The sequence below is a fragment of the Zootermopsis nevadensis genome, unplaced genomic scaffold (assembly GCF_977971745.1).
Source record: "Zootermopsis nevadensis isolate Lab colony 2312 unplaced genomic scaffold, Znev_1.0 Znev_ptg000028l, whole genome shotgun sequence".
Taxonomy (NCBI): Eukaryota; Metazoa; Arthropoda; class Insecta; order Blattodea; family Termopsidae; genus Zootermopsis; species Zootermopsis nevadensis.
In genome coordinates, this window is record NW_028259160.1 from 17206551 (window position 1) to 17223645 (window position 17095).

Below are 17095 nucleotides of genomic sequence, written 5' to 3' on the forward strand. Positions count from 1 at the left end.
AACTTTACTCAAATGTAAAGCATGTATAAAGGCAATATTTAGAATAAAGCCAATATATAAACTTCCTTTCCGTATAGACGTATTTACGTCAAATTCTCCGGAACCGTGGTCCCACTGACAACCTTTTTAACAAGCAGTGGTATTCAACCTGGGGTACGCGCACCCCCGGGGGTACGTGAAATTTAAAAAATATTATTTTATGATAAACACTGAATAATCAGTAATGTAATTTATTTAATTAATTTTAGATGTAGATTATATAATATGTAAAACTTGAATTATACACCAACAACTTTCGGGGTACAAATTTGAAGAGAAATTATATCTGGGGGTACTCGAACAAAATACCACTGCGTTAGATTGTGTTGTATGAGCTTGTGTTAAGGCGTCTGAAGTAACAACTTAACACCTTTAGCTCAATGTGACAAAAGCGCAGACAGCACAAGTTTATATACTAGTAAAAAAATTCAGTCCCCGTCACAAAGAGAACAGACTCTCTATGACAAGAACCAGTTTCTTAACGCCGTTAAGTCAAATAATCGCTCTTAATTCTGATCCGAAAGCCATAAATATACTCTCTAGACAAAATGCAGAGGTACAGAATGTTAACGCAACTGGTACGTATAATTACCATTGAATATACGAAGTTAAATAAGTAATTATTTGTCTGAATGACTAACTTTTTCGTGCAGTAATTTTTTTTTAAAATAAAAAATCTTAGAATTACTTACTCATAATGCCAAAAAATCCTTGTTTTATGGAACCAATTCATATTAAATTAAAGATTTGAGACTTTAATTTCCGACTGAAAATTCCTCGTCGATATAATTTGCGACTAGTAAAAGTTATGATTCTTGCTGCTTTAACGTTGCCTTCAACAATTAAACTGGAATTCGGTATTGTCTCCAGGAAGCCAGGACAAAATATCTCATCGTTCATTGTCAGGAAATAACAACGCGAAGCAGTCACCAATCTGTCAACCACCGCTGAGCGGAGAACAATAATACAATTTGGGGATAGAAATGTGACAGTTCAAAAGAAAGATATTAGATTTTCGCTTTCCCAGCTTTCTTTACAGCAACAGTGTAAAAGAACCACTTTCGTTGCTAAGGTATTGTTGTTTAAGTAGGTTACGCGCCACGGTGTTTGACTGCTGGTTCAGCAAGTGTGAACCGTCCATCCGCCAGAAACGCTCAGTCCACCGCCAGAACGAGACTTAAATCCAAGTGAACAAGACATCACAACACGTACAAGACTCTGGAATCCACAGCCGACAGGTAGGCACTCTGCAAAATCGCCCGTGTAAGCAAGTAAGTGTCGTCGAGGCATTGTCAGTTTCAAAAACAATTTTTTACTTCGATATTCAACAATGCATAAAAAGATTTAACACGTAAATTTTCATTATTTTCATCCCGTGCAGACAAACGCAGGAGATAAATATCAAGACTAAACAAAAGCTTAGATCATGTTTGATCTGGTTACTTCTGAAACGTCTGAATTATTCATAAAAAAAAGGTTCAAATTTGACCTTAAAAGGTCCAAAATTTTTTAGCAAACAATGATGTGGACCTGTGACATTTAAGCGTAATATTTTCATACTAGAAAATTGCCTGTCAATAATGATGGAAAAATCTAAAGTAATAAAAACACGTAAGGCCCAAAATCCCTTGACAGTAAATTATCAAGGAACCAACCAATGTTACGATGACATCTTCAGCTGAGTTCGTGCGACAGCTGTTAACGGCGCAGAGCGGAACGGCGTGTTCCGCGTATGTCAGAAGTAACGTTACCATCAGACTCGGAGACACAATTCTGCATTAACAACACAATGTAAGTACGTGTTTCGAAATGATTCTCAGTGCAAACAGCGATCAATTCCTTAAACAGCGTTAACCAGTTCATCCTTGTAATGGAGAAGTGTGGTGTTTTCTTCGCGGTACGGACTGAATTCTTAACCACTTGACAGGACTCGAGAAAAATCAGAGCTTAAACAGCGTTAACCAGCTGATCTAGGTAATGGTGAAGAGTTGTGTTTTCTTCACGGTACGGACTGAATTCTTAACCACTGGACAGGACTCGAGGAAAATCAGAGCTTAAACAGCGTTAACCAGCTGATCTAGGTAATGGTGAAGAGTTGTGTTTTCTTCGCGGTACGGACTGAATTCTTAACCACTTGACAGGACTCGAGGAACATCAGAGCTTAAACAGCGTTAACCAGCTGATCTAGGTAATGGTGAAGAGTTGTTTTCTTCGCGGTACGGACTGAATTCTTAAATGTTATTTATATGATATATGCTTCAGGTGTTCGTAAGTCATAGATCATAGGGGAAGACTTTCAAAAAGCGACGTACACAGAACATTGGCTGTTAAGTGTTATTATCTGCGGGCTGGTGAGCATCGAACGGACCGCGTCTTCAGGTCAAAACACTTGTACACGCCTCTACCGTTACCAACGTTCTGTTGGCGGAATCAGCTTTACCGCCTTCAGAACGGTTACACTTGTAAGCCAAACAAAATTAAAACCATCTGATAAAAACTTATTTCAATAAAATAATCGCATCATACTACACGTGACAGCCGAATTCTGCCATCTTCAGGGATGTCTAATTACGCAAAAGAAATCGACATAACTTGTTCTTCTTTTGCTGAATGGAGTCTGTCCCTGCACCTTCGTTACCATGGTAACGAAGCACAGCCTATTTGTCGGAATTTAAAAAATCTGCAAGAGATAATATTCAACTTTCTATCGTCATCAGCCGACTCTACAGCGTGACAGTGCGTGTGCATGTGTGACCGAGAACATACATACAGGGTGATCCAAGATTATGTTTATTGCTCTGTTATTAAAATCAACGTTTTTGATTCCATTAAGTGGACAAATTGTTAAACTTAAAACAGGAGAGGACTCAAATTCATGTTATATACCCTGTAACATTTTTTACTCGAAGTGAGACACGAAATTATTGGAACAGATCTTAATTACTCCGTGTACAGGGTGTTTCAGATAAAATTTCGGGTTGCAGGAATAACATCACGTGCTTTTAAAAACAAACCGACCGACGAGAAGCCAGTGTCTAACCGCCTGAGACGTGCAAAGGTTAGGACTGGATTCATCTGGCACAGGATATGGACCAGTTGCAGATTCTTGTGAACGCGATAATAAACATTCGGGGTTCCGTAAAGAGCGAGAAATTTATCGACTAACTTCGTGGAAGTTCGAAAGAAACAGAACAACAGGCTTCGTACCTTGCCAAAAGCGAGTTCTGGAGAAAAATTCTCAACGCCCCTGCTAAGATTCAAATACCACTCACACGACGGACAAACCAAACCGTTGTCAGATAATGAACTCCTAAAAAACAACTGATCATATATGCGCACGACGATTTTCTGGGTTATGACGCTACGTAGTTTGGTTAACGTACTGCCTCCATTTTCAGGGAGACGAGTAACAGGCAGGAAACGTCGGTACAGTCATCTCAACACTCGCCAAATACTGTAAGGTCGCCTGCACACTCGAAGAGAGGATTCGAAGCTCGCCACAGTCATATTTTCCCATTTTCTGGGCCGAAACGAAATTACTCGTCTGCCGTCGACCGTGGAAAAAGAATCACCTAAATGAAAGCAGTACCGTTTTTCGAGAACTTTCTTTCTTCAATGACTTTAACTCGTGGACTATCCCGGTATCATTAACCCGCCGAAGCCCGTCTGAACATAATTCGTTCGCTCGTGTCTCCATGGCAACCATCAACTGGTTAACGCTGTTCAAGGAAGTAATTGCAGAATCTGACGAAACTCATAAATACTCTGCGATCAAAATTCAGAATAACTAAATTTTAAAGGTGATATATATAGTTACCACTCGACTTTAAAGTGACAAGTACCGTATTCCTCTTTTTCGACAACTTTCCTATCCAAAGACAAATGAAGTCGCGGTACTTCCGTCATTTGTTTGGAAAAAGATTACTGTCTCGTGGGAAATTCCGCCGTGTAGCCTGGAAGAATTTACCAACGATTTATATATACGTATATCCGAAACCAACTCCTCGCTCTCGAATTACTCATCGCCCTGATGATGAAGGAAGCAAGAACCTCTGAAACGTCGTAAATTTCTACCAGGCTACACGGAACAACAACACAGAAGAAGCCATCTCCTGCTACACATTCCTACATTCCTACATTCTGTATAATTCTAAATGTAAACAGCGGTTATTTCTTTAAACATCTTCAACCAGTCGATGTTTTGTAACGGCGAAGACTTGTGTTTTCTTTGCGGTACGGACTGAATTCTTAACCACTAGACGAACTTCAGCTGTGTACAGGCAGGTTTTCCTCTGTCTTCAAGCAAACGATGAGATGGTTCCCCAAGTTCCAAGTTGCCACTGCAAGCTTCTCATGCAGCCCTACCGATTTAAATCAATCAAAATTTACCCCCCCCCCCCTCCCCGGTCAGTAGAAACGTCTAAATTATGTACTAAACTTCCAAATTAATAGTCTCAGCATTTTCTAATACACAATTCAAAATTCCGTCGTTTCTGTACCAAATCATTGCCTATGGACCTTATAACTATAAGATGCCCCCCCCCCCTAAATCGAAGTGTCTCTCACTTCTCCCCCCACCAATTTCCTCTTTGCAAATTCTACTCTTTTGCTATCCTTATCTCTCGCTCTCTGTACAGGACTCGAAGTTAATCAAAGCTTAAACAGCGTTAACCAGTTGATCTTTTGTAATGGTGAACTGTAGTGTTTTCTTCGCGGTACGGACTGAATTCTTTTAACATATTAAAACTACCACAACCAACTTTATACCCCTCCCCCATTTATAACAGTAGTGCCTATCGCTACTCCCCCCACTTTCTCTCTTCTCTCTCTCTCTCTTTGCTTCGGCTTCAAAGGGTTAAGAACCTGAATCCGGGCGTACAGCAGGAGAAGTCGTCATAAAATGTCAGAAGTCACAGATCGAAAATGTCAATAAGAACAAGAACTACGACTAAGAAACAAAAAAGAAACTGGGGCCGGAAGCACGGACAACGAAGGCTTCGCTTTCCCCCGATGAAAACACCTTGAAAATACAATAAGCGTGTTATACAACTTCCTCCGATAGGATCGCGCCAATGACGCAACGGAAAAACGTAAAAATTCGCATTAAAATAGGCGATTGATCGGTACTAGGTGGCAACCTGGTCACAGACCACTCGCTCCGACAATATTCCACGTCAGCGCGAACAACTTCAAGATAAGGCAACGAGATTTTTGCTGATCTCACGAATAGGGTATGCTTCCAGGTAGTGGCAGGATTTGGCGGTCCATTCACTGTCGAGATTAATGAGTGGAGTTTCCTCCAAGAACCACACGACTTTAAGGCTTAGTAACTCGTCATACGAACAAATTTCGAGATGCAAAAAATATATATTTCTAGACCGATCCATTCTGTATCGTCGCTCACAATCAACCTGGCACAACTGACGCTGTATTCCCTCGTAGCTGAAAGTGTCTTAGAATTAGCGACCAAGAAACTAGAAACGGCTTAAGCGTCTTACCGCTGTCACACTCAGTACTAATGCTTTGCGTGTTGCAGAAGCTGTAGGATGACGTGAAACATGTGGCGTCCCTGGTTCCTGCTTGTGGCTATGGTGGCTACGTCGGTCACCTCGACAGACGAACACGACGCCTGTCCCACCGAAGCCGATATCTTGCCGTGCCGCTGTAACATGCGTTCGGACCAGTTGCAGATCTGGTAATTACAGAAACTGCCGTGCAGTTTGTCGCACAGACAATTTCTTACCTTACGTCGCGTGATAAAATGCCACGTCCTGTGCCAGGTGCAGCCACAGCGACCTTACCCGCGTGCTGCTAGGTCTCCAGGCTGTGGGAACGCACGTGACGAGGCCCGTCGACGAGCTGATCTTAGAGAACAACCACCTGCCCTCGTTGCCCGGCAACACCTTCTCTGCCCTCCGCGTGGTTCGCCTAATGCTGCGGGACAACGGGCTGGAACGGGTCGCGGCCAGTTGGTTGGCTGGCCTGGAGGACACGTTGCTCGAGGTGTTCGTGGTGGAGCCGCGTCTGCGGAGCCTTCCCGCCGACAGCCTGGAGCAGCTTCGCGGTCTCGAAGCCATCACCCTGCAGGGTGGGGCCATCAAACGGTTACCGCGTTTCTCTGGTATTCCTCGCCTGCGCTACGTACACATTGAGTCGCCCGCCCTGATAGAACTATCTCCTCACGGGTTCAAAGCGCTGGGTGACCTTGAACAATTGCACGTCACATTTAGCCCGTACCTCACTCGACTGGAGGGCGGCTTCCTGCAAGACCTTCCCAGACTCCACACACTCAACGTGTCTCACTGCGGGCTCGCTTGGGTGCACCCCCGGGCCCTGTCTGCCCTTCCCGCCCTGAAGGAACTCTCTTTTGTGGGCAACCGGCTGACTGACGCGGGCATGGTGGGACGCGCGGCCCGCGAGCTGTCGGCCCTCGCAGTCGTGCGGTTGGACGACAATCAGTTTGACGCCCTGGGCGAGGCGTCCTTCGTGGACCTGCCGTCTCTGCAAGAGCTGACCCTGGCAGGCAACAGAATAGCAGAGCTGCAGCGTGGAGCTTTCGACCGGCTGCCGGCCCTCCGCAGGCTTGACCTGAGTAGCAACCACGTCCGGCGGATACACCCGGAATCATTTCGTCAGCAGTCAGGAACCCTGGAAGAGCTGTGGCTCACTTCAAACGTGATTGACCACGTGGCCGAGGTTCGAACCTTGCTGGATGCTCTCCCTCGATTGCGCTATCTGGACCTCAGCCACAACTACATCCAGGAAGTGCCATTTGGGGCACTGCGAGGGCACCCCACCCTGGAGAGGCTGCATCTGGACCACAACAGGGTACAGCATATCCAGCGAGAAGCCTTCTCAGCCATGCCGGCCCTACGCGAACTGCGCCTGCGAAATAACTCCCTCTCTAGTTCCTCTGACGGCCCGTTCTGGAACCTACCCGCCCTCAAGGTACACCAGGATTTGTTAAGGCAATGGAAGCATAGAAGCTACGATGGGCTGGGTATGTAGCTAGGGTAGGAAGGGGTGTAGTTACTCAGCAGTAAAGATAATGCAGTGCACAGTCACGGCACAACATTTGTGGATGTGCCAACAGATCAGGTTACTCTTGAATTGTGTTCCGTTAAGATTTCAAGACAAATTATTTTTCAGTGAAGCTCACGTTAGGGGACAAACGCTGGCTGACATTGCTTGAGAACGCTGGGGCAGTGACCAGAAAATCTGGACCTGAGAAAAATGAAGTGGAAAATGTCTTATGATGATAAGCTCCGTAATTTTTACTGTTTAGAAAATATAATTAGGATGATCAAATTAAGGAAGATGACATGGGTGGGGAATGTAGAGATGGATGAGAGATGCATATGTTTTGTATGGAAATCCTGAAAGGAAGAGAACACTTAGAAAACCTAGATGTAGATGGAGGATAATATTAAAATTAAGCTTAGAAAAACAAGGTTGGAGGGAGCAGACTGGACACAGGTGGTTGTGGACATGACAATGATCACTTGGGTTCCATACAAGGTAGGAAATTTCTTTTTGAGAACTGTGGTACAGAAAGTCTGTTGATGTTTGAACAGCAATTTCTGAATGAACGCGTGTCAACAAGTTGAATAAAAAGATGTCACATGAGCCTATACCTGTCATGTCAGAATACTCCAGGCTCACCTAAATTAAGTGCTTTTTTCACCTGAAGGTAGGAATGATCTAGCATCCTGAATGTCATAATCTAATTGTCCCATGACTGTCTACTTTAAACTGTAATTTTATGGCACTGTGGCAGGGACTGGATCTAGCATACAACTACTTCCGGCGGCTAGACCCTCGCTTGCTTGCAAACCTTCCTTCACTGCGACGACTCGATATGAGCGGCAATGCTCTAGAAGTGGTGGCCCCCGATGCATTCCTTACCACCCACGCTCTGGAACATGTGAACCTGTCAAGGAACGCACTCTCAAGTATCCATCCGGCTACTTTCCGGGACCTGCTAGGCCTGTATGAATTAGACGTGGGTTTGAACAGACTGCGGGACCTCAACATGGCACTGCCACGCGGTTTGGAATACCTGTACGCGCCCAGAAATCAACTGACGGCCCTACCTCTCACTCCAAGACTTGCCTTGCCTGCGCTGCGGCTCTTAGATCTCACCGGAAATGGCATCCAGCATATTGTCCCTGGATCTATGAGTGCTTTGGTCCAGTTGCGGTGGTTGCATCTGGGGGAGAATGCTCTTCAGACACTCGAGGAAGGATCGCTGAGTGGGCTGGCCAGCTTGGAAGTACTGGACCTACATGAAAATCGCCTACTGAGCATAAACGACAGATGTTTAAGAGACGTTCAACGACTCAAACAACTGAATTTGCACGGAAACCGTCTGGAGCAGCTAGGGAACCGGCACCTGCAGGACAACGTTCGCCTGACACACCTAGACCTCAGCCATAACCAACTGAACAGCATTGAACCAAATGCATTGTCCAGCAACAGGTACAACTTAGCTCATACTTACCACATACAGAGACCAGCAAAAATTACCTCGGCAACATTTAAGAAATCATGTTATGGACCAGCGTTTAATGGTTTAGCAGTATACTACCATGATTCACGGCTAGCCAGACTGCACACATGCCAATACACGTTAAGAGTTCTGACAATACTCCAAAAGACCTTTTAGGTCTACGTAACACATTTTAATAGGTATTGTACGTAATGTTGTAGGGAACTACAGGAGCTGGATGCATCCCACAATGCTCTGACTGAACTTCCTGAAGCACTGCAAGGTCTGTCCACCCTGCAGCTGCTGGACCTTGCCAACAACCGCCTCAAGACACTGAATCCCTCTGCCCTCGGAGGCATGAAATCACTTTCTGAGCTTAGGCTTGCCAGGAACAAATTGCAACAACTGCAGGTGGATGCATTCCGCGGTCTACCAGACCTAGAACTCCTGGATTTGGACAGCAATGAACTCGTAACCATGGAAACAAACGCGGTCAGGTCTCTGCCGCAGCTGAAAGCGGTCCGCCTCGGACGCAACAGACTCGTCACCGTCCCCAGCGCTGCCTTCACTGACCTGCCTCAACTCCAGAGTGCCGAACTGCAAGAAAACCAACTGACAAAGTTAGCGAGCGACGCGTTCAGTGTCGTGCCCCAACTGCTGCTTCTAAACCTCAGCTATAACCAACTGACTGGACTGAACCATGCTGGACTGAAGGGACTGAAGTCCCTGGAAGTACTGGATGTCAGTCACAACCAAGTGGCCAGAGTGGGGAGTGGCAGTTTGGAAGGCATGGAGTGGCTGGTAGAGCTCAAGGTAAGTAAATATCTGGGAGACGTAATTCGTGGTTGAACATTTATCAGCCATGTCACAGCTTAAGCAGGGTCAGACATGATGTCCAGCCTGCAACCACAAATCGGCTATTCCTAATTGATAAATATCAAATTAATGTTGAAAAACTAATTATTTTATTATTTAATAAATTAAATCTGGTATCGCTCATCAGCAAACCATCGGTCACATTGCAGATGGATAACAACAACATATGCACAATTCAAGGATCCCCTTTCAACGGGATGCCGCGTCTTCGTGTTCTCAGTCTGAAAAACAATAGGATGACCTCCTTGGCCGAACCAGCATTCCAACGCCTACGCAGCAATATTGCAGTGCTGGACATTGATGGAAACCCGTTAGCCTGCTCTTGTGGTATGATGTGGCTTCAGGCGTGGCTTAAAGAGGCGTCCTCAGAAGAGGGTCCACACTGCGCTGATGGTTCTCTGCTGAAAGAGGCACGTCTCTCCCGGCAAGACTGCAGAAACATAGACGCTCCTACAGTTGGATGTGAATCATCACCTTCAGGTAAACACTACCAGAGATAGTGTCACCAGATCATCAGCATGTTTCTTCGTTTATTTAATTAAGCGTTATCAACTATATAAGATACAAAGTGTCATATGGTAGGTAACCACTGCATTACGATGTTGCAGCAGATAGGACAGGCTGCGAATTTACTGCGTCATGTAACACCAGGTGGCACTGTATGACCTTTTGGACTCTCCTGACATAAGTCTGCCAAATTATGAATTGAAATATAAATACGTACTTCAAACTTAATCCGGAATTATGATCAGTGTCAATAAACCATCTTACCTCTATCATATTAGGCAGTTTTGTTAAAACATTCTGCCTGCAGGCAGGATTTTTAGCGCCAATTCACAGCCAACGGATACACTACTCTTTTCCAATATGAATCTCCCTTGTCGTTTGAAAATAATACGACCAGTTTGAAGAGATCTCATACCTCAGCATATTGTAGCGAAAAGTCTTCAAACTTTAGTCGCCTCTCGGCTCGCACTGCTTCCATTTCCAGACAATTAGTGTTTAGTAATCGACATTGTAATATTACAGGCACTTCTCAGCTGCTCTCAACGTGGATGGAAGTGAAAGACAGCACTGCAGCACCCTCACCAGAGGAATCAGAGTACTTCTATGATGAATATGTGGAGTACCAATATGAAGAAGGAAACTCAACTGCAAGCAAGAACCACAGCACAGTGATGCTGACCACGGACATACCCCTCATAGTGGAACCTTCTAGTTCAGACCCCGTCTCAGCCTTGAACACAGGAGTATCATCTCATTATATTGCTGGAGACACACCCACCTTCTACGCTGGAAGTCGCCACGAAAAGAACAAGACGATGTCGGGAGCAAACGGCGTGAAACAGCAAGCCCCCACTCCACCTCAGGCTTCGAGCGGCTTCACCTTCTTCGGTATACCCCTCCCCAGTCTAAGTCTTGGAACGCTGTGGGGATCTGGAAGAAATGCAGATGCAAAATCCAGTAATGGAGGAATGCGGTTCGTCGGTGCACGAGGCAAAGTACAAATGTTACCTCCGCCAGTCCAGTCTGGAGGCTTCGTGCCAATGCTACCAGGCTCAGGTGGTTTCGTTCCCATTGCTGACCCCAACATCAGACAGAACAGCATCAACCAATCACATGGCGCCCATCTTGACGCCGAGCATCAGGTCCAAGTCAACTACACAACCTGGTCGAAATTGGGGAACGGCGATCTTTCAAGCCACGGACGGAAGACCAAACCAGACGATCCCCGCACGCACTCGTCTCACGTGCCGTTCCCCGTCTTGAACTCGCAAGTTACGCCATCAACAGTCGACCAAGCCAACGAACTACGGCTTACTAACGACACTTCAGTGAATATCAGTCACATACAGACAGCCCAGAGCTGGCAAGACAAAGAGAAATCTGTTCTTCAAAATGACTCCCACTCGACAGACATTCAAGAAAATGTAGTAGACCATGCTCTAGCCATAAGTACGCCATTTTCTTTGATAAATTATTTGGATATTGAAGCAGCAACGAAGCCAACAGAAGAGAACACAATTTTTTTATCTCATTTTCAACAACACAAAGGACAAAGGAACACAAGTCATGAAGAAAGTGATGGAGAAGGGTGGGGATTTATTGACTGGCTTCAGACACCATCCCCTCCTGAAAATGAAACCCGTACTATAGAAGGTGAGGACGATTTTTTCAGTTTGACATGAGAATATAGAACAATTATGAGAACTGGTTCAAAATCAAGAATTTTCTCTCCCAGAACAATTTTTTCACACACACACCATCATTTCACATTAGCCAAAAATATACTTCTTATCCATTTTGATATGAAACCCCTTTTCGATTAAAAATTTCCACAAATTACATTTTAAAAAATTCACCCCTAGGCCCACGTCCTTCTTAATCTGATGTCAATACCAATTTCAGGTTCTTTCTTAAAATTCACTGCATCTGAAGTTGATTAATAAGAATACACAATATTTTTATTGCACAGTATAATTATTTATACCGATGTTGCAATGGTTGACCGTGCTCTTATGGTTTCATCTGTAGCAGAAAATCCTTCAAAATTAAGGGTTAAGTAAGTTGTATGAAACTATTTTGTCTTTCATGCTTGCGCATACCAGAATCTCAAGACACGATGATCACTTTCTTCACACTTTTCTGGAATTAATTAAGATGGTGTGAATTACAGCAAATTGTAAATTAGTTTAACCCTTAACCGGAATGCTCAGAAAATAATGTGGCTAAATTACTATGTAATCTACAAACGTTTTTACAGCACGCAATTCCAAGAAACTAAAAACAAATAGTCACAATGCAAGTCGTTGCTCGAGGACTATACAAAATTTTACACAAAATGATTAATCCATTCGCTGAAAAAAAAATTTGTTATATCGCTCAATTCGTATTTTTCATCACGCTGATCTGAATTTTCTTCAGTCGACATTACAGTTTTTGGCAGTCGTGTTCAGAGTCGATACTTATTCCGAGTTGCCTGACCACAAAAATACATTTGCACTGAATTAATAAGACAAATAAAGATACAGAACTGCAGTACTTCAAAATTCTGTGTACTCCACACTGGAGTACACACTTTGTCTTTAGGATGACAAAATCAAATCTTTTACAAGTAACTGTGCTATACCAAACATTACAGAGACCCAACAGTCAACGCAGACGTCAAACCCAATGCTACTTGGCGACTTGTGGGGAATGATATCAGGGAACCAAGACTCACCCTCGTCACTGTCTGCGCTACTGATTCCCGGGGGTCATCAACCTCAGTTCCGTGGACCAGGAGGACGTCCGACCATCACTAAAGTGTCATCCTCAACGTCACCTCCACCACCGACAGAAGAATACCTGAGACGAACTGAACCAAGTACCACCAAGTCCCATTCTCCGCTTTCGCCCGGCACCACTGTAAACTCTTCTATGGACTGGTACTTTCAAAACTACAACAAAACAAACCTCGAGCCATACGTAGGGCCCGGGAAGACAGTGCGAAGCGGTGAAAAGTCGCGCACAGACGTGCCATTATTCCCACTGGTAATAATGGTAATATTGCGACCTCTGTTTTAGGATATCACTTACTGGCGCTCCATCGGCTCTACACACATTACTTTAGGTCTCATGGGCATTTAACCTGCTTGGGTTGGTGTTCAAACTCGGGTCAAAGCATCAGCACTGGTTGCTTAAAGCACTTATCAGCATATTTTAACGGTGCACTATAATTTGGGACAGCTGGAACAGGTGATCGGGTCTAAAAAAATGGCACGTACACGTTACAAGTGCCAAAACTTCTCATGAATTCGGTGAGCAATCAACGAAATAAACAGAACACAGGAAACACAAATGTGTTTTGATTAAATGTATTTACTGTAAACAGGCTTACGGAAACGAACAATTTACGGAAAGGACTTTGAGAGTATGTCTTATTTCATAAGATGTACCATATGAAACTTGGCACAGCCGTGCTAAGCGCTCTTGTGGTTTTTCTCGATAGCTCCAGACTGGGGCAATACCTCAATACAGATTTGTTATAAACTACATCAAACTTTAGACATTACTGTTTTAGTACATTAAGTGTAGCATGCAACGAAGCTCAAGCCCATTCCATTTAATGCTTTGAAGCCCAGTGGTAAGTATATGTACCACCTGCTTTAACAATCAACAACTCGGCATACTCTGTATATACGAGCTTCGCGTTTCTCAACGTAAACAGCGACTATTTCCTCGACTTAAAACAGCAATAAGTAGTTAATCGCTGTCTTAGAGTCGTGTCGCTTTCCTTGAGGCAGAATGTTTCAGGTTTGGCTTTGAAGGGTCAACACATTCTTGTGTGACGCAAGCACTCTAGCATCTTCCGGGTATTTAAATTAAATCTTTGTACGAGGACTATTTAATTTCACTACACTGTGCTATGTTACGAGGATTAAAAGTTTAATATTATCACGGACTAAGGTACACGAGCATAGGATTCATAAATCACTGGACCAAGGAACAATATGTCACACCTACCAAACAACAAAATGCCACGAGGCAGAATCTTTGAGCAGCTGGTAGTCTTTCGACTAACTTCTATAAATTTCCTGCTTTTAAACGACTCAAAAATTTGTGAGATTTCAGGTTCTCATGGCACCAAGGATGAAGATAACTGACTGTCTTCTGGGATGTTGCGCCATGTCGTCTGGTAAAAGTTTTCAGACATTTCAGAGGCACTTTCCTCCACCACCATCGCCCTGATTACGAAACATGTACAATCCATTTGTTGCGATACATAAGCAGTGAGAAAACGGCAAAATTACAATTTTGCACACGCTAGGCAGGGACATAATGACGTATGAGCTCAACCACAATAACCTTGATGTAGTGGTCAAAAAATTAAGTGAAATAAACAAGCTAAACGCACTTTTTCAATAATTTATTGAACATGAATTTTTATTTCTTCTTGGATACACCAACAGTTCTTCCACGTCTTCCTGTCGTCTTCGTGTGTTGTCCACGGACTCGCAGGCTATAACACAACAAGAACTGTCATGACAGACAAATCCCCACAATCATCCATGCAGAGCGAATGAAAAAGTTACTAGAATTTTTATATTCTTGGATTCATCTACGTCTATCAACATGCATTTCCTTTAATGAATATCAATCTCAAGATAAGTAAAAACCAATACGAAATACGCTAAAATCCTGGGACGTCTAGTGACTCACCCCCAATAATGCCTCATACCACGGTGAGCGCGTATCTTCTTCAGTCTCTCCAGGTCTTCACGGAGTTTGCTATCCAAGTAACTGGACGTGAGCTGGGAACAACGTCGGCGTGTTACGGGCACAAATATACCAAACCAAAATATCACCGTAATCAATTCGCAAAGCAAAATGTAGCACACAAATCATAAACTCTCTATCAGAGACAGAAGTTCCATAATCTGAATGCAATTAATGTAGCACAGGCTACCAGCTGCTCGCACGTTGACGGTACGAGAGCCGTTTACTGTGCAAACTGTCGCCAACTGAAGCGTTACCATTATCCAGATACTGAGGTGCGAATGCAATGACAAACAGACAAGGTATAACTTGACGAATGAATACAAGACATGACCTCGTAGTCTTCGGCACCAACGGTCATCTTCGCACATAAAAACTTCACAAGTGATAGTTGCTGACAACAAACCAGTAATTTTTGTAAATTCTATAGTTTAATTGGTTATAAAATAAAAAAATATTCACCAAAATGACAATATAAAAAAAACATTGAATACCTGGGAGTATTTTCCATCCACAATGTCCTTCTGTCTGTTAAGGAACCAATCTGGAATCTTGTATTGACGAGGATTTGACATGATTGTTACAATCTTCTCAACCTGCAAAAGGAAATCAACTAGGCTGTGACAACAGACACCGGAACAAAATACGGCAGGAAAATCTCACATCACCATAATCAGCTCATCAAGTACTGTCATGTAGTAAGACAGTGATGCAAAAGTACACAAAACATCTCTGAATTTTTTTCTTTGCAGCGATGGGAAGCCCTAACCCTTCATAGCCAAGTGGTAAATGTATTGCATGCTTTAACAGCCAATAATTCTTCATTTTTACACACACGGTGAATTTATCATCAGTGTATGATTTTCTGAATAATCAGCACTTACTTCCATAATTGAACAAGTTCTGAAAGTGTTCATACAACCGAAGTACAAGCTTCCCCGAAACTTACCCTGCTCTTTTAACACAAATACAGAAAGCTTAAATACGTGTGTCGGAATAGTTTCTGACCACGATTACTTTGGTCAGTACCGCAGGCTACAAAGCGCGGGAACTCACCTCCTCATCTGTGCACTCTCCAGCTCTCTTGTCCAAATCAATGTCTGCTTTTTTCAGCACTATGTTTGCATATCGGCGACCAACACCTTTGATTGCTGTCATGGCAAACATCACCTTCCTCTTGCCATCAATGTTCGTGCCCATGACACGAAGAATGTGCTGAAATTTGTCTGGTATCACTAGCGACTGAAAAAGGCCATTACGGACAGAATTTACTTGCATTCTATAGATCTTATTTCAGACAAGCAAGCAAAGAGTCACACACACACACATAAATATAAATGAAGGCACATAACTGGTTGTTTCACTTATTTGTCCGTCATTTATTATTAATATTATAATTATTATATGTGGATGGAATCACTTATATTGCTGGCAAAATGTTCTGAAAAAATTGTACAAAAGTGACTACACATTTATGAATTAGTTACCTGATGCAACTTGGGCTTATGAGGTCTGGCAAACCAAAAAGATACAAAAGAAACCAATAGGAAACAGGGATCATGCAACAAAAGAAACAATTCCACGCTATGTAAAGCAATAACTAGGAAAAGATAAAAAAGGATGTACATACATAAACAAAACAGTGATGGGAACAAGTAAAACATGCAAATTAGTGGGGCATTCAATTGTTTGCCCCAAGGATCCCTGAAAGCCAAAACATTTAGGATTAATACAGACTATTTTAAGTACGAACACAACAAAGATGCATGATGTATGTAGGTGTTACATCTGAGGACTTATAAAATTTTGTGAACTACACACACAATAACCTCGTAACCAAACACCCCAAAACTCTGGGATAAAACATTTTATAACACCCACAAATAGTACTATTAATGTGTATAAAAGACACGTGCAACGTTAAAAGCAGTTAAGGTTATGTAACTTAAGCATTATAAAACATCGCATGTTAACCTCAAAAGAAGTTAATTACGCCTCAAAATAATCTCATCTGCCACGAGATTACCTTCTACCAATAAACTATACGTATAGATTGTACCACAGATCAGGATTCTACGGATAAACCTGCATTACTATCAAATAGAATTCTCACCATTTTCCTTAGCCTACACCTCAATCACTTCCACGTTCCCAAAGGATGTAGACAAGTCTCGAGCAGAGATAAACTATAAACCAAAGATGTTTGATGATGAAAGCGTTTCCTGCAAAAGATGGCAGCACAGTTGCTATTACCTCTGACTTAATTTTACACGCAAACCTAAATGTGAATAATACTAATGATTTGGACAAATGTGGAAATGCATGGACAAAAAATAAAGTTTTGATATTTTTAATATTTAAAAATAAAGGAATGTAAAAATCTTAATGATATTACAAAAACCATGTTACATGTTAGTACAGAGTACTTGAAAT

The 17095-nt window shown here is 43.0% G+C and overlaps 2 protein-coding genes across 6 annotated transcripts; one reads left to right on the top strand and one right to left on the bottom strand.

Annotated features, from left to right (window-relative positions):
* The first annotated feature begins 904 nt into the window (after positions 1–904).
* Positions 905–14315, top strand: atk (artichoke). 4 transcript variants are annotated; one of them, XM_087356880.1, is made up of 9 exons: positions 905–1277; positions 1718–1830; positions 5576–5734; positions 5820–6987; positions 7817–8517; positions 8749–9340; positions 9553–9883; positions 10433–11563; positions 12546–14315. In XM_087356880.1, exons 3-9 carry the CDS (start codon positions 5598–5600, stop codon positions 12968–12970), a joined length of 4485 nt encoding a protein of 1494 aa, XP_087213006.1. In that variant the 5' UTR covers positions 905–1277; positions 1718–1830; positions 5576–5597; the 3' UTR covers positions 12971–14315. The 4 variants fall into 4 exon arrangements, with proteins under 4 accessions (XP_087213006.1, XP_087213005.1, XP_087213007.1 ...); XM_087356879.1 differs by lacking the exon at positions 1718–1830; XM_087356881.1 differs by lacking the exon at positions 905–1277 and having other exon boundaries at positions 1691–1830.
* Positions 14298–16884, bottom strand: RpS18 (ribosomal protein S18). Of its 2 annotated transcripts, none has more exons than XM_022057737.1 (5): positions 16776–16884; positions 15719–15904; positions 15157–15258; positions 14606–14697; positions 14298–14405 (listed from the first exon to the last, which is right to left on the bottom strand). In XM_022057737.1, the coding sequence occupies exons 1-5, from the start codon at positions 16776–16778 to the stop codon at positions 14330–14332; spliced, it is 459 nt and encodes a 152-aa protein (XP_021913429.1). In that variant the 5' UTR covers positions 16779–16884; the 3' UTR covers positions 14298–14329. The 2 variants fall into 2 exon arrangements, with proteins under 2 accessions (XP_021913429.1, XP_021913432.1); XM_022057740.2 differs by lacking the exon at positions 16776–16884 and adding an exon at positions 16689–16712.
* Between the last annotated feature and the right edge of the window lie 211 nt (positions 16885–17095).